This window comes from Plecotus auritus (assembly GCF_963455305.1).
Source record: "Plecotus auritus genome assembly, chromosome: 9".
Classification (NCBI taxonomy): Eukaryota; Metazoa; Chordata; class Mammalia; order Chiroptera; family Vespertilionidae; genus Plecotus; species Plecotus auritus.
In genome coordinates, this window is record NC_137783.1 from 141,057,606 (window position 1) to 141,076,041 (window position 18,436).

Consider the following 18,436-nt stretch of genomic DNA (forward strand, 5'->3'; position numbering starts at 1 on the left):
GTGTTGATGATGTAGTTTACCAGCTGGCCCCTTGAGCCCAGTAATTTTTAAAACTGTGTTACGAACTTTCACTAAAACTTTTAACTAAAAAAAAAATTCATGAACACCCACAAGTAGACTAAAAGGTAGAAAAGATCCAGGTTCACACACATAGTATACATACAAAAGAAAAAATTATCTTAGTATCATTTTTACTTATCAAGTATATTGAACTATAAATAAACTTCAGCCACAACAGTAAGAAAAAAGGAAAAAACATAATAAGCACCTTGGAGCAAATTCTGTCAGGGCAAATATTTTAGACACTGCTTATTCTTGATTTAGTATAAAGAGGCTGCCCTAGCTGGTTTGGCTCAGTGGATAGAGCATCAGCTCGCAGACTAAAGGGTTCTGGGTTCAATTCTGGTCAAGGACATGTACCTCGGTTGCAGGCTCAGTCCCCAGCCCTGGTCGGGGCACGTGAGAGAGGCAACCAATCAATGTGTCTCTCTCACATCAATGTTCCTCTCTCTCTGTCTCTACCTCTCCCTTCCACTCTCTCTAAAAATCAATGGAAAAATATTCTCAGGTGAGCATTAACAAACAAACAAACAGGCTGACTTTGCCTTTGAAATAGAGATAAACAATATCAATTGTTTGAGCACTTGAAATCCTAATTTCCTATGAAACCCCTCCCTCTCCCTTCATTGGGAACTTGCTAACATTTCTCAAATAATCAATCTCTGGAATAGAATTTCCATTTTCCCAGAAGTATCCCACAAGTGAATGTAATTCTTCTTTGTGTCAATGCCACTGGCTTTTACAATTTAACTAATTTCTGTAGCCTTTTATTAAAAAAGTAATGATTGATGTTGGCAAAATCATTGCACCATCTTTGTTCCTGTTATTATTTTTTATTTGAAGCAACAGTGACCTATCAAGTTTTTCATATTGATACCATTGTTCCTTTTTTTAAAGGTGTTTTTGTTTGTTTAGGTTTGGTGATGTTTAAAATAATATCAAAACATACCATTAAACATTTCCTCTGTTTAAAATATCAAAGCACACCATTATATATTTCCTCTACTTCATGATCTGAAAAAAAAAGGGGGGGAGAGGCAAGAGGCAAGGAATGTGGGTGGCAACTAGAAAAGGCAAGGAAATGGTGTCTCCCCTAGAACCTCCAGAAAGATATATACTGCTTCTGTCCCCTTGGGTATAGTGAAATAGATGTTGGACTTCTAACACACAGAACTGTAAAATAATAAACTGGTGTTGTTTTAAATCACTCAGTTACTGATTTTTAGCAGTATAAGAAAAATAATATAAGCACCTACTAAGTACCAGAAATAATGCTGGACATAATGGAGATTAATAAAAAACATGACAGCTTACAAGTTTTTAGTTGATGGGTGCTGAGTTGTATCTTCCTAAAATACATACATTGAAGCCCTAACCCCTAAAGTGATGATAACTGGAGAATGGGCCTTTGGGAGGTAATTCAGTTTAGATGAGGTCATGAGGTTGGGCCCTGCAGGATGGGAGTGGTGACCTTTTAAGAGGAGACACCAGAGAGCTTACTTTCTCTTGCTCTCTGCCCTGTGACAGCAAGAATGCAGCTATCTGCGAGCCTCAACAGAATCTGACCCTAGTGATCTTGGATTTCCTGCCTTCAAAACTGTGAGAAAATAAACTTCTGTTGCTTAAGTCACCCAGTTGACAGTATTTTGTTATAGCAGCCCAAGCTGAGGCAGATGTGTTAACCAAATATTGGAAAAGTGACACTACAATCAGTGCCAGAAATGGAATCTTAGTAACTTTATCATTACTCAGGTAATAGCAAACTCAACAGCCAGGAAATTACTTGCTGTTCAAGCTAGAAAATGTTGCTCTAAAAAAGACACAACTGAATAAAGTTTAACTTGATTACTCATCAAAACATTAGTAGTATCAACCTAGGCAGAAGGTTGGGGGGGGAACCTCCAGTTTGACTGCAATCCCAGCAAGTGTGAAATAAGCATTAATGACAAAGGTTTAATTTTTCTATGAAGGTAAAACCAAACTGAAGGTTCCTTTTGTCCAGACTTCTACTTATGGCTGCAACACTTTAGGTGAAGCGCATTGGATGGAATAATGGCTTTTCACTAGAATTGGATTATGAACAAAGGTTTTATATAGTCCAAACACTGCTGGATATTTTCAAACACTCCTCATGCAGTCCCTTAGGAGGACAGGTGGGCAATACTTAAGAAAATGAAATATAATGCATTCTTAGAACCAGGAAATTCCATTTCAAAGAATTTATCTTACAGACAGACATACTCAATAGATTCATGAAGCACACACAGATATATGTATGACCATGTTCACACTGCAACACTGGGAAAACCTGGAAACAATCTAAATGTCCCTCACTAGGAAAATGGCTAAATAAGTCACAGAACATCTATGCAACTGAATACTATGTGGTCTTAAGGTAGAAGGGGTTAGCTTTTTATTTCTGACATGGACAGATGTTTAAGTCTTATTAAGTGAATAAACGATAGCGTTGAGACGTAATGTTTCCAGCTGTGTGTTTGGAACAAACGTGTGTGTGTGTGTGTGTGTGTGTGTGTGTGTGTGTGTGCGCGCGCAAATGAATAGGAACTTTTTGGAAGAATGCACAACTAATTCCGTGATTGCTGCCAGGAAGGTTTGTGAGTAGTTACAAAACTTTCACTTTTCATTTTATAACATACTAAGTAGCTTGAAAAAAAAACTTGAACAATGAGCATGTATTTTATAATTTTAAGTTCAATTATAAAATTGAAAAAAATCTTTAATTTTTGTATTTGTTTTACAAATTAAACTACACAATTTCTGTTATTGTTAGTACCAATGTTTAGCACTGCAGCAAGGAAAACAGAGTTTAGAATCAAATCTGGGCTTAGGTTTAGATTCTGCAACTTCTTACCTGCATGGCCTTTGGCAAGGAATTTAACCACATTCAGCCTAAATTTCTTTACTCATAAGAGATCAATACCCACGTTTTCTGGGTCTGTATGAGAATAAAAATGAGATAATAGGAAAATACTTGGTAAAATGTTCAGTGAAATACAGGCATTAAATTGTTTTATTACAACAAAAGTTTCCTGTTGAAATCCTAAATTACAGTCACTTCCCTGTATGACTGCATCAAATACAAACTCTATAAAGGCAGGGGCAGTATCTCCCTCACTGTTGTCTTCCAAGTACTTAACAAAGAAATCACTCAAGCATGGTGGAGACTGTGTGAGCTAAGCCAGCCAAGTGTTAATGGGCAAATACTTGCTCAAATAAAAACGTTCCTGACAACATTTGGCCATGTTTGGCAGGTACTCTACTCCCTTGAGTTTTACTAAAGATTAATTACCCATCTCAACTCCCCACTCAAGTGGAAAAGACTGACCATTAGGCTCCCTCTTGGCAGTCACCTGATTTTAATTAAAAAATAACTAAGTGCCTCAGAGGGAAAGTGAGGACTGAAGAGGCTAGTAAAAAATGCATGAGTGAGTTCTTTTCTAAAGTTAGATTCACGGAGTAGTTACTACTTGACTAAACAAATGTAGGAGGCACAGTATGATCTGCCCAGTGTGAACGCCCAGTAGTGTGTCTTGAAAGCAAATATATACTTTGGCTTATATAAAATTGTCATGACCTTATAAATTTTGTTTGTTTGTTGTTAATCCTCACCGCAGGATATTTTTTCCATTGCTTTTAAGAGAGAGTGGAAGGGGAGGGAGCAGGAGAGAGAAAAACATTGATGTGAGAGACACATCCACTGGTTGCCTCCCACATGTGCCCCACCTGGGGATGGGGAGTGAACTCACAACTCAGGTATCTGTTCTTGACGGGATCTGAACCTGCAACCCTTCAGTGTGTGGGCCGTTGCTCTATCCACTGAGCATACCAGCCAGGACTAAATTTTTAATAAATCTTCCTTTTGTACATGTTTATATGAAAGAACTTCCTTAATATTAAGTAACTTACCTAAATTTATAAATGCAATTACTTTAATAATGCCACAACCTAAAATGTGAGTTATTTGAACATATCATAAAAGGTATTTTAGGGAGGTAGTATATCCAAATACTCAACAGGAAAGGAGATTATCTGAGACACGGTTTTACAACACAGGTTCCGAAGGAATTGGTTTATCCCCTTTAAAGTAAACACACTTTCCCTCCTCCAGATTACTAAAATGATGGTGGCTCTTCAGTAGGCGGAGATGACATGCAGGAGCTATTACAGGTGTAACTGCTTGCACACAGACAGGCACATTCTCTTCCTTTCACTCAATCAGTATTTCCTGAATTTATACCACATGTCAGTCACTGTTTTAGGCCCTGCGTTATGTTCTTAGAGAAAGCAAGCAATGAAATATATATTACTATATAATGCCAGTGGAGCAGGTGTAGATGTTCGGCAGGCAGTTGGATATTTGAGTCTGGAGTTCAGGGGGAGACCGCAGGTATGATTTGGGAGTCCTCGGAATAATCATGGTATTTTATGCCATGAGACTGCATAGGATCATCTGGCGAGCACAGGTATAGAGGGAAGAGAAGGGGCGCACCCACATTTAAGGCTCATGGAGAAAAGAGGAATTCCGCAGAAGAGAATGAGAAGTCATGGCCAGGGATTTAGAAGGAGAACCAGGAGTGTAGGTCCTGGAAGCCATGTAAGAAAATAGTGCAATAAGATCTGAGGACAAATGCTGGCTTGCTAAGAGGTTGAGCTAAGATGACTCAGAACTGGGCACTGAATCTGGAGACATGAAAGGCCCCGTGTATCTTGACAGGAAATGCCCGGATGAAGAGACCTAGGCAAAGACAGGGAAGAACTGTGTACAGTGACTCTTTTGAGGTGTCTGGCTAAAAAAAAAAGCCACTCTACTGAGGAATTCCCTTTGCTTTGCCATCATGGAATACAGCCGAGGTACCAGTCCTTTTCACACCCTGCTCCCTACATTTTGGAGTGCAAAGCTATTCTCAATTTTGACCTGACAGGCTGGCAAGCCCTCTTATTCCTCCCGGTCAAACTGCCTTTTGTTCACGTCCACCACTGCTTCTGAGCTACAACTGCTGAGCCCCACGGCTGATCCTGACCCTCCTCAACAGTGCAGCTGTCATTTCTCATCTCTCTGCCTCTGCCCCTTCCAATTCTTTTTCCCTGCTTTTCTTGTTTGTCACTATTTTATTGTCTCTTATTGCTTCTCCATACTTTCCGATGTCTGAGCAGTAAAGGTGACTTTCTGGACATCAGTGACGGAGTGGATGACTTCCCTTGCACACACAACCTGATCCCAGTAGACAGGAAGAGTAATCTCTGAAATTGTGGCTCTTCTCACCTGTGTACAGCACCTTTTCTGAAGGCCGAGTGCTGGTTCTCGGACATCTGAGGCTTCCTTTAGGCTCGTCTCCAGATGACTAGCACATTAATGAGTATGGTTACGCTTCATTCCAATAATGGTAAATTCCTAAAAGGCAGGAACCTTTTCTCTCCTTTCCTTATATCATCCACTCAACAGAAACTAGCCTATGTGTTTAAGCAGCATGAGAAATGATGGAGGTGCAGAGAAGGTGATATAGCCACTCCCCTCATAGAGCAGGTAATAGTCTAATAGTCTAATTATTACTCTAATAGAATGGAGGTGGAATGACTTCATTTTATTACTTTATTTTTTAAGCTTTATTTACTTATTATTTTTTAGTTAATCTTCACCCGAGGATATTTTTCCATTGATTTTTTAGAGAGAGTGGAAGGGAGAGGGAGAGACAGAGAGAAACATTGATTGGTTGCCTCCTTCACGACTCCAGACCAGGGCCAGGGAACCTGCAACCAAGGTACGTGCCCTTGACTAGAATCAAACCCGGGACCCTTCAGTCTGCGGGCTGACACTCTATACACTGAGCCAAACTGGGCTAGGGCCATTTTATTCCTTTAAATACTCCCAAAATGTTAGATATTTATTTTTACAATGCCCTGCTTTAATTTTCTAATTCAAATTTTCATTACTGAATTACAGTAATGATAGTGGCTATGGGAAGATGATATAATTAGAAAGTAAAACTGAAAGATGTTGGTAAGGGTTAAGGGAGAGGGAGAAATTAAAAGAGACAATTAGATTTCTGACATAGACAAATGTGTGGATGGTGAATGGTAGTGTCGTTCATTAAATTTGGGAAAACAGAGCATGACACAGGTGTAGGGGTAAAATAAGTTAAGATTTGGTCATATGAAGTTTGAAGCACCCAGAGGACATTCACCTGGGATTAAAAGCTAATATAAAGGTCTTGAATCTATAACTTGGAGAAAAAAACCTGAATTGTAGAAAGAAATGTGGATATTCTCAGCATATATATGGTAACTTAAGTCCTGAGAAGAGAGGAGATTGACCAGGTATATGTAAAGAGTAAAAAGAGAAGGCTTTAGGACAGAAGTTGGAGGAAGAGCAATGTAAAAAACTGAATTTTCCAGAATGATCTGTGACCCATCTGCATTATAATCTCCTGAGGAGTTTGATAAAAATGTAGAATCCTTGACTCCACCACCAACCTCCTGAATTAGACCCTCTGAGTGGCCTCTGAATCTGCATTCAGGCAAGAACCAGATTATTTTTGTACAAAGTAAAATTTGAGAACCATTGATCTAAAAGGTAAGTAGAGTAAGAAGAGCAAAAAAAAGTGAAAAAAGCTGTACTTTGCTCACTGCTAAAGAAAAATGAGAATTTTGTGTCATAGTAGCCAATGGAAAAAAGCTGGCAAAAAAAAAGGAAGCAGCCAGTAAATACTTGTTCAATAAATAAGTGGGGACAGTATTTAAAATTATAGTTTATCTCTGTGTATTTCCAAGTTCCTATTACTACTCTGCAGTATAAACAAAATTAATACTTGGGTAATTGATAAGAAGAAAAATAATAGTGGGAAATACCTAAAAATAGTAGATTGAATAAGAGTCATTTTGATTCCAAAGTCTAGGACAAACTGCAAAGGTTTACCAGGTGCCTAGTAAGTTAGTGAATAACCACCATGACCTCTCAGGTCCAAGTAAATCCCTGAAGTGTATAAACAAGGAAACAGTACTCCATGGCAAAAAGATGGGTTCAGTTTTGAAAAGCTGTGAAATAAAGCTGTCAGCTTAATGGTACTATATCGATGCTCTCTCCCAGATTAACCAAATTACTTAACATCTGACCAAAATCAAGCCACTCCTTCATTTATAAGCTATTAGAAACCAATAGATAAAGACTTAGTCTGTCCAACTAAATCTGATAGCTCTGCTTTAGCCATAGCTACTGAAATAGTTGCTTAACAAACGAATCTTTGCCAAGGCTGCTAGGCTTCAGGGCATCATTTTGTCAGAAACCTTGTTTGTTCTGAACAGTTAAAAGGATCTGCACTCCTAACACATCTACTTGATAGATAGGAGGTAAATTAATTCACACCTATTTGGGACCCTCCCTGCCCACCTATCCCCAATTTGAAGTCAACACAAAACATGTTGTAGAGGTAAAGCAAACTGGAAAAGGGAAGATATTTACTTCATTAGTCCTATTTTTGCTTTTATTTTTATTCCTTCATTTGTAGGTGTTACCAGAAAGGGATGGGCACTTCAAATTTACTGATTACAAAGTGTTCACTTGTATGCTACTGCAGATAAATACATTTTTACTGATTGTTACAACTAAATACCATTCATTAGTTGTGTGACTTGGGGTGACTTTCTCGTCTAAGAGTTGTATGATATATTATTAAATAATTTTTCCAAATCTAAAATTCTATCATTCTAAGATTAGAGAGGGAAGAAGATAAATATTATAAGAGATCTGAAAAAGATGATACTCTATTTACTTAAAATTTTAAAGCAATGAATCCAGTACTAGCTAATAGTACAACTTCTTGACTCAATAGGCTGCAACAAACAAACTTGTAACATTTCAAGAATCCATCTGTTAGAACAGGAAACAATTCCCACCCCCCACCCCCCACCCCCCGCCCAAAAAGATGTAATATATAGTAGCTAGGCTCTCAAGCTAATGCACAAATATATTTAATCTCTAATGCAAGTGAGTTGCTAGACACTTTAAAATATATTTTTATTGATTTCAGAGAGAAAGGGAGAGATGGAAACATCAATGATGAGAATCATTGATCAGCTGCCTTCTGCATGCCCCACACTGGGGATCGAGCCCACAACCCGGGCATATGCCCTGAATGAGAATCCAGCTGTGAACTCCTGGTTCATAGGCTGACGTTCAACCACTGAGCCATGCTGGCTGGGTGCTAGACACTTTTGATAAAAATAGAAAACAGTTGTTGCTACACTAGTAATTAAGCAAAAAGAACATAAAAATGAAACAAAAAAAATGTTTATCTTGAAGCCTCTTCTTCACAATGAAGTCAACCAAAAGATCCATTGGCCTGATTACACACAGGGTAGATCCTCCTAGTGACTAGATTATAATAGTCCACTGTTCAAATCCATGGACTCCAAGTTAAGGACCCTGCTCAAATAACATTAGAGGGCCTGATCTTCAGGTACAGAGACACTAATGGTTCAGAAGTATTCCAAAGCCCGAAGTTGGGAGAAAAACACAGAACTGGAGAAGATAAGGAAGGAAGGGGCCTTTTTTAGATATCCCCTGATCCCATGGGGAAATGAACTTAGTGACTGGAGCATTCTCTCACATCCCAGCTCCAGGATTTCCTGGACAATGCTCCTGGGAGTTCAGTGGTGGCTCAGTACACATGGAGCCTAAAAACACCACAGATATGCTTCCTAGCTGGAGCAGGGACTGTGGAAAGAACAATTTCCTGAGCTGCTATGCCAATTAGTAGACACCTGCTACTGCCAGAAGCAGCCCCAGCTTTGACTATGAGGAGGCTGTGAAGGAATGTCTGCTTCCTGGCTCTGACTGAATCCCCATTTCAACCCCTTTACAGATCTAGGGCTTCCAATATATGTGCATGTTCACGAGTCTGCAGTCTGAGCTTGTGGGTGCCTATCTTTATCATCTGGTAAGGCTAGAAATAGAAAAACCAAACAAATGTTCAGTCTTTTCTCCTGGGAAGGACTACTTACTGTATTTTAAACTTTAACTATAATGATAGAAAATATCTCTTTAAAACTATACTTGGGCAACTCTGATTTTTAATTCATAAATACTTCTCCACATTCACTATGAAAACAATGACCTATTATATCTAATTTAAACAGGTTTAAATATCAGCGGAAGAGTTTCAAAAGGTATTTGTCACTCTAGTTTTCTAAGATCTGTTATTTCAATTTGCCCTTGGCCTTTTCCCTGATATTAGGCAACTTTAAAATTGAAATCACACTCAGATAGTATAACCAAAAACAAGTAAAAAGAAATGTGGTATGTCATGTAGGACACAATATATACACTAAGCTTTTAATTATGTTTCTGAATGTATGGATAGATCTGCAGTATACTCAAATCTACATACTGAAGGGATCTTGCAATTCTTTAACAAGTATATCCAAATGTGATAATTAATCACAATTATAATGGAAGTTTGGATTTTGCCTGCATTCAAATTATTGCTGAAAGGGCAGCATGGGTAATGCACACACAGCTATCAGAGTGGAACTTAGAAGCTGACCATGATATCCAACTCTTTATACATGTACCCTTTTCCTCTGATTAAATCCAACTTTCCTTCCCTAGCCTCCTATTGTTTCAATATAGTCACCAACTTTATTTCTTCTAGTATACATTTTTATGATTGCTCGAATCTAAGTATATGTTGTGTAGCAAAACATTGGAAAATTCACTGAAAAGGGTCATTTAAAAAGGCATGTAGTAAAGAACCTTGCTTTCCTAACTTTAAGCCTAATAACTTACTGCAGTGGTGACTTGGCAGAGATCCAGAAAATTCTTTAGACTTCTCCCTTTCTGATGCAACCCATACCTTTCCCCACTAAAACATATACATCAATGTGCAAAACGAAGGAATTTGTTTAAAAAATAAAAACCAAATCAGATTCTACTTTCCCATTGCCATGTTCAGCATAAAAGTAATACATTTCTATCAGCTTTGCCTTTTCAGATGGGCTACTTTCTCAGCTGAGTGGCAGGACACCAAAATGGGAAGGAGAAACCAATGTCATGGAGTATAAATAGCTGTGGCCAAAAACAATACTGTAGAAGAGCCAATAGGAGAAGGGATCCCCAAATTGCAGCACGAGCGAATTAACTCCGTCTCCCTTCATGAGGGCCTCAGGGAAACCATCATCAGGAAACGAAAGAAGGGGGCAAGTAACCAGGACTCACGTAAGATTTTCAATCTTTCCTTAGAGATGAATGTGCAGGGTTTTCTAGGGTTTCTTTTTTTTTTTTTAAATATATTTTATTGATTTTTTTACAGAGAGGAAGGGAGAAGGATAGAGTCAGAAACATCGATCAGCTGCCTCCTGCACACCCCCTACTGGGGATGTGCCCGCAACCAAGGTACATGCCCTTGACCGGAATGGAACCTGGGACCTTTCAGTCCACAGGCCGACGCTCTATCCACTGAGCCAAACCGGTCACAGCTAGGGTTTCTGAAATACATATTTCTTAAGCCTCAGCTGGCATGGCCACGAAAGGAAATATTTTCTAGTGTAAGGTAGGTAAAGAGGAAATGCCACCCAATAGGAAGTCAATCTTTTCTCAGATATGTTGAAAACCACTCACCAATACCAACGCTGATTTTTAAATGTTTCAACTCATTCATTATACTTGAGATAAAATGTGCATCCCATGGCAAATCTAAATGTGAGCCACACTCTACACAAAAGTAAACCTTGCATTGCGTTCCTATCACCGTTCATCACACGCCACTCTAAGGTCCGGTCATGTCACACAATGGTTAATACATTTGAGATCAGTGGGCTAAACTGCATGGGGCTCACATTCACTTTCTAAATGTTCGCTGAACTTTTCAGAATTGCTTTCAAGAGTGTTGAAATCCATTAAGTTCACCGAGATTCTGTAGCGCGCGCGCGCGCGCACACACACACACACACACACACACACACACACACACACGTACTCTTTGGGCATCAGCATCCACCAAATGCAGGCAAACCATAAAGTTATGTAAGAAAAGCAGGAATTAGTTCAGGCACAAGAATCCAGGAAATCGCATATCCTTCTTGCGGGGCTACAGCAACTAGGTGAAGACACAATGCCAAGCGCGCCGGGAAACGGAGGGCAGTGCCTGCTGAACGATGCAGGGGACGCCACCAGAGGCATCTTCACACATTCCTTCGGAAGGAGAGAGTGTCTTCTCTCGTGAGCCCCTGCCGACCTGGGTAACGGTACAAGGTGAAACCACCACAGCCAGGCAGGAATGCCAGCGGGTGGGGAAGGAGACGAGGGGAAGCAGCAAGCAATGACCCCCTGCCTCTGGGTGCCAAAGCTGTCACCGCCCTGGAGCCCGGCGCTGCCACCTGCTTTCTACTTCCTCCGGGAGCGCTGGTGACGCGTGGGCCCGAAGGGAACCAGAGGCAGAGAAAAAGGAATCTATGGTTTCTAAAGCCCCAGCAGGAGAAAATGTTCCCAGGGCCCGAACCCCCACAGCCGGGCGATGCTCCCCACGCGGCGTGCGGCCCCAGGAGTGGGAGCCTGAGAACTCGCAGGCGGCTAAGGCAAGGGCCGGGCACCAGTGGGGAAGGGGCGGCGCCGGGGTCCTCCGGGCCAGGGCGCGGGGACCGTGGGAAGGTGGGCCGGGGGCGGGGCTGCGCGGAGCCAGACAGCCAGGGGTCGGACCGGGGGATCCCCCCAGGGCGAGGGCCGGCGCGGGCGGACAGGGGGGACGCAGCCGCTACCTGCTGCTGGATCTTCCCGTCCTCCGTGACGACCCAGTGCGTGGTGGCGAAGGCCCCTCGAGCCGCCATACTCAGCAAGGCAGAAAGGCTGAGGAGCCAGCCTGGGCCGGAGCGCGGTGGCAGCTCGCACCGGCCGCGGACCCTTACTGCCGCCGCCATCTTGCCCCCCCGGCCGGGCCGCTAGCACCGGAAGCGGAAGCGGGCCCCCTCCGCCCGCCATCTTGGGGAGGTCGGCGTTGGAAGAGGAGGAGGAGCCGGCGGGGTGCTGACGGCCCGCCGCAGGCGTTCTCCAGCTCGGTTTGGGCAGCGGGGAAGGGCGGCCTCCGGTGGCTGGCGCACCTGGTTTCAGGTCGGAGACCGCTTTTTTGTTATTGTTGTCCTGCGTGGGAGCGTGGGAACCAGAGGGAGAGAAAAGTGGTTTGCGGTGGAGCCTACGCCAAAGGAGATTCACACACACATTGTAAAATAAAACCTTGGCTTTTATCTTATCTTTATTTCTGGTTGTGTAAAATAGTTGATAAATGAAAGGTATGCCTTCAAAGCACCTAAGGGAAGAGATGTTATGTTTTTTAACTTTCCTTTTTTGTTGGTTTATTTATTTTTATTTATTTCAGAGAGGAAGGAAGAAGAGAGGGAAACCTCAATGATGAGAGAATTATTAATGGGCTGCCTCCTGCACACCCCCCACTGGGGATGGAGCCCGCCACCCAGGCGTGTGCCCTGAGGGGGAATCCAGGTTCATAGGTCGAGGTTCAACCACTGAGCCACGCGGGTTGGGCGCGATGTGTTACCTTTTATTCTAAAAGCCTCCCATAGTGGAAGCTTCCTGATCTGGACATTGGTTACGACTTAACCATCGGCCTGGGTGCTCCCTCAACTCACTATCCTTCCCCCATTTCAGAAACTATAGGGGGAACTCAAATTAGTTCTGGGTGGGTAGAAAACAGCAAGTGAGATTTAACTTTAGCAAGTGTAATGGAAACAAATCTAATTTCTAAAAAAAAAAAACCACCTAAGAAATTGGAGATTTATTCCTAGAAGTTGTATGTTCATTCCCTAAAACTAATGTTACCACAAATAAGAAAATCCAGTAAAAATCTGGTCATCATAGGGTTGATATTAGAAATAACATCTGAGACAAAGCCTAGGTAAAATACTACATACTGTTCTAGTTTGCATTCAAGAATACACTTAAGTAGAAAAGGAACAGAGAGGAATAAATAAGGGAATGGTATTCCTATGAGGACAAACTAAAAATTATCATGCTATAAATAATGGATAAGGTTTTTTAAAAAAAAAAGCACAAACTCATGAAAGGTTTGAATAGAATGAACGTGATTTTAATCATAAAACCGGGATATTTGGGTGTATATAAGGGAATAAAAGCTTGCTGTGGGGGATGATCCTTGGCTAATTACAGAATGAATAATTACAATACAATTACTCCATAAAAACTGTCTTCCCCAGCAGCTGCAAAGATTTGAATAAATTAATGGCTGGTAAGTCTGTATCAGGAAAATCCTTTTGTGGCTGACCATCATGCTATCCTAGAGCAGCCCTGGTGTCGCTGTGGGTTAGAATGGGCTGAATGAACCCTGGCTCTCACCCACAGAAGTCCTCATGCTTCAGACTACCTGATATATTTGGCAAGCTATTTCTAAATTAAATTATTGTGTATTATGTATTCTCTGCCTTCCCTTTGAAGTCCCTCTTCACTTTGCATGTAGCTGTTGGGGAGATACACCTGTAGAGCACTTCTGGCCACAACCAGCCTCCCTCCCCACACCCTCTCTCAAACCCGATCAATTCAGAATTGTTCTAAAGAAATTCACTACACATAGGCAGCTAATTCCTTCCATTCCTGCTCAAACATAGTTTCCCCTCAAGTCTGGGCCAGCTTTGTTACTTTGACCAATAGAACGCAGAAGTGACACTTTGCCAGTTCTGGCCTGGCCCTCAAGGAGCCTGGCAGTTCTGCTTGTACTGTTTCAGAGCCCTGAGCCACCATGTAAGAAGCCTCCGCAAATACCCTGAGAGAGAGGCCCAGCGTCCCTAGCCATTTCAGCCACTCCAGCCAAGCACCAGACATGTGAGAGGAGCCATTTTGAGACATTCCAGCCTTATGAATGACCCCAGGCAACAGCAGGAAGAAAAGAACCACCGAGCTGAGTCCGGCCACAATCTATGAAAATAATAGACCATATTTTAAAACCCAAGCCACTAAGATTTAAGTACTATGAAGCAACATAATAAATTAACAGCATTAAAACCAGTGTTAACTCTCTCAGAGATATTTATATCCTAAATATTTTTGCTAAGGAATAAATAGTACTAAGAATTTTTTGCAACTTTCAGATAAAATGGCTCAAGGGAAGAAATTAGAAAGCCAGAAAAAATAATTTTATTAGTGTCCAACTCCTAGTTTCAAAAATTATATAATTTATAATGAGAGTAAATAAATCAAGGGATCTATTTGCCAAAATACTTTATGTTGAAAGACCAAATTAAATGCAGTTAGGGGTTTTTCTATCATTTGTTCAACTGGGAATTAAATTACAATTTACAGATCATAACTTCTGTCAACTATCATCCTATATTTCTATATGCTTTAAGCATCTAAAAGAGGAAGTATAATTAAAAAGGAAAGAGAAATATCCAAGTCTTAGAATAAAATAAGGGTAACAGGTGATCTATCTGGGTGTAGAAAATAAGTAGCAACAATTTTATTTAGGTTAAGATTTTTAAATGTTTTATTCACATAAAAAGGGAAACCTACCTTTTTGGGGGAGTGGGGGTGAAAGAACTAAGCAAACTAACCACTGAATTATGGAAACTTTATGAAAGATAAAAATATATTTATCTTTTTAGCTTCCTGTCCTCAGATGCTAATAGTCTTACTAATTGAAAGTAATTAGTAAAAAATTACTCAAGAGTTTAGCTGTTCAAAAAGTGCGAAGTTGCCCTGACCAGTTTGGCTCAGTGGATAGAGTGTCGTCCTGCAGACTCAGGGGTCCCAGGTTTGATTCCGGTCGAGGGCATGTACCTTGGTTGCAGGCACATCCCTAGTAGGAGGTGTGCAGGAGGCAGCTGATCGATGTTTCTCTCTCATCGATGTTTCTAGCTCTCTATCCCTCTCCCTTCCTCTCTGTAAAAAGTCAATAAAATATATTTTAAAAAATGCGAAGTAATATCACAAAGTAACATAGCATTAATTGCAATATTAGTGTTAGAGAAATCAGAAGAGTCAAATACTAGTAGAAGTTGACAGGCTTCTTTACAATCTGGTATTTGAGTTGTACCTTAAATAATAGATTTGAAAAGGAAGAGCGAGGAAAGGATTTCAGGCAGGGAACAGGATGAGCAAAGTCACTTCTAAGTGATACGGGTGATGCTTAAAACAGTTCAGTAAAAGACTAGAGATCAGAATTTGGCAGTCAGGACCTGTGCCGGCAGAATTCTAGGACTACTCTCAACGATGCTCAGCCTCATAGTATCTTCTCCCTTGAATGTGGGAGAACATGTGAATATAATTTCTGTGATTTATAATTTCCATTATATGACAAAAGGAATTTTTGCAGTTGTCCTTAAGTTTACTAATTAGTTGATTTGGGGTTAATCAAAAGAGATTATCCAGGTGGACTTTATCTAATCACATGAGCCCTTTAAATCAGGGCCTAAAGAGCAGAGATTGAAGGAAGTCAAGAGATTTAAGCAGTGGAGGTTTTCCTGCTTGCCTTGAAGGAATAGATGCCATATTGAGAGGGTCATGTGGCAAGGAATGGTGGGTGGCCTTGAAGTTTAGAGTAGACATAGTCAGTAGCCAGCAAGAAAACTAGGACCTCAGTCCTACTATGGCAAATTACTGAATTCTGCCAGGAACTTGAGAGTGCCTGGAAGAGGCCTCCAAGCCTCAGATGATATTATAGCTTTGATTATCCATCATGTGAGATCCTGGGCAGAGAACCTAGCCCCACCATGCCAGACGCTTGACCCATGGAAACTGAGTTAAGTGTGTGTTAAGCTGCTATATTTGTGGTTATCTATACTAATAAAAGGGTAATATGCTAATTGGTCAGGATGCCCTCACAGTAACTACCGAACAGCAGGCTGCATGGGGCCACAAGGCCAGCAGGGGGGTTAGTGAGGGATGACCAAACGACTGAACAGCAGGCTGCATAGGGCGACCAGGCCGGCAGGGGGGGCAGTTAGGGGCAATCAGGCAGGCAGGCAGATGAGCAGTTAGGAGCCAGCAGTTCGGATTGTGAGAGGGATTTCCGGGATCAGGCCTAAACCGGCAGTCGGACATCCCCCAAGGGGTCCCAGATTAGAGAGGGTGCAGGCTGGCTGAGGGGACCCCCACCCCCCATGAATGAATTTCATGCACTGGGCCTCTAGTTCATTACATAACAACAGAAAATTAACACAGGATTCCAAAGTACAAGGGTTATTATTTAGGGAAAATAGAGGTGGTTATGTGGTACATTAAAGCTACAGACACTATGATTCTACCCCCTTGCAGGTTAACTTGTGTCAAAGAAATTGCTAATGGGCAAAATATGTGATGTTGGGGCTTCTCTCAAACTCCTCACCACCCTTCATCCAGGCCCAGGTTCTAGAGTCAGGTAGATCCAATTCCAAATCTGAGTTCTGCTGCTTATTATCTGTATACTAGAGGCCCAGTGCACGAAATTCATGCACTCAGGGAAGGGGTCACTCAGTCCAGATTGCAAGAGGGCCCAGGCCAGGCTGAGGGACCCCACTGGTGCACAATAGGGGCCGGGGAGGGGCACTGGAGGTTGGCCAGCCAGGGAGGGACTGTGCGAGGGCTCCAGGGCATGTCCAGCCTGTCTCACTCAGTCCCGATTGGCCCGACCTCATCAGCAAGCTAACCTACCAGTTGGAGTGTCTGCCCCCTGGTGGCTAGTGCACGTCATAGTGACTGGTCGACCGGTCGACTGTCTGCCCTTGGTGGTCAGTGTACATCATAGCAACTGGTCAACTGGTCGACTGTCTGCACCCTGGTGGTCAGTGCATTTCATAGTGAGTAGTTGAGCAGCCTTAGCATATCATTAGCATATTATGCTTTGATTGGTTGAATGGCCAACTGGAAGACCGGACACAGCATATTAGGCTTTTATTATATAGGATGATCTTAGCCAAATTACTTAACCAGCCTATGCCTGGTAAATTAGCAAAGATTAACAGGAATATGCATGTACAGTGCCCAGTATACATTAAACGCTCAATAAAAGTTAGATGATGATGACTACCGCTACTTAGCTTTATACATAGGTAAGAAGAGTTTACCTCTATGCCCTAAAATAAAATGCTGAGAACAAAGAGACTCCAGCACTTGCCACTCCCCTATTATCCTACATTTCAATTGTTAACCTACCAATATGCCACAAGACTGTACACTGCTCAGTGGTCATATTTCCATATCTAATGTCTAGCAGAGTACTAGACAAAAGCAGGTAAACCGTACATTTTTAATTAAATGAATGCTCATTATTTCAGTCCTCAAGAAAAGCTGCTCTCGGGGAGAACGAAAACACTGTTGTGCATTGCTTCCATAGCATGAAGTGATGTTTAAACACTTGGCAATTTTTTTTTCCTGCAATGCACCAGGGTAGAGAAATGGTCAGGCAAAATTCTCCTCCTTTTTTTCAAAGAGAAAACCACAAACATAATGAACCTAAATACAAAATGACACACAACGCTAGAAGGCAGCCCTGAAATACCTAAAACAACATATCTAATAATCTAGAGGCCAGGCTAGTCGCTTGGACTGCCTGTTGGTTCACTAGTGGGAAGTGCTTCTCACCCTTGAATGTACATCCCAGTCACCTGGGACTTGAGAAGGTAGAATCCGACAGGGCTGGGGAGAAGAACCATGAATGTGTTTTTCTAATGCGCTCCCACCTGATGCCAACACTGCAGGTCTCCAGCCTAGACCTGCCACCTAGGTCCACACTGCCCAATAACATAGCCACTAGCTACCGTCCCTGAAATCCGGATAGTTCCAATTTAGACGAGCTGTAAATGTAAAATACATACCGATTTCCAAGGCTTAGTATTTTTTTAAAAAATTAATCTGTACTAATTTTATATTGAACTTACAATATTTTGTACATACCGGGTTAAAGAAAATGTTGTTTCACTCGTTCTTTTTTAGGGGTCCTCAAACTTTTTAAACAGGGGGCCAGTTCACTATCCCTCAGACCGTTGGAGGGCCGGACTATAGTTTAAAAAAAAAACTATGAACAAATTCCTATGCGCACTGCGGGCCCGGGACGAGTCAGCTGCTAAGCAGGACAGGCAGCGGCACCTGGCGGGCCGGATAAATGTCCTTGGTGGGCCACATGTGGCCCGCGGGCCGTAGTTTGAGGACGCCTGTTGGCTCGTAGATCACATTCTATTTCTACTGTACAGCGATGCCCTAGACCAGTGGTTGGCAAACTCATTAGTCAACAGAGCCGCATGTGGCTCGCGAGCCACAGTTTGCCGACCACTGGTCTAACCTGAAGGATCAACCAAATAGCCGGATGAAGACATAGTAGATGAGGAATTTAGGAGTTCTGGGCTTGAGATTAGGAGCCTACAAGCT

General features: G+C 41.8%; 1 protein-coding gene across 3 annotated transcripts in view; it reads right to left on the reverse strand.

Annotated features, from left to right (window-relative positions):
• TTC17 (tetratricopeptide repeat domain 17) overlaps positions 1-12,049 on the reverse strand; it is a 97,402-nt gene extending 85,353 nt beyond the window's left edge. For 2 of the 3 annotated variants that reach the window (XM_080687396.1, XM_080687398.1), the window contains exon 1: positions 11,830-12,049. In XM_080687396.1, the coding sequence (XP_080543522.1) occupies positions 11,830-11,988 (159 nt within the window). In that variant the 5' untranslated portion in view covers positions 11,989-12,049. Of the gene's footprint in view, positions 1-2,932; positions 2,973-11,829 lie in introns of those variants that run through there. The other variant, XM_080687397.1, reaches the window with a different exon arrangement.
• Positions 12,050-18,436: the final 6,387 nt, after the last annotated feature.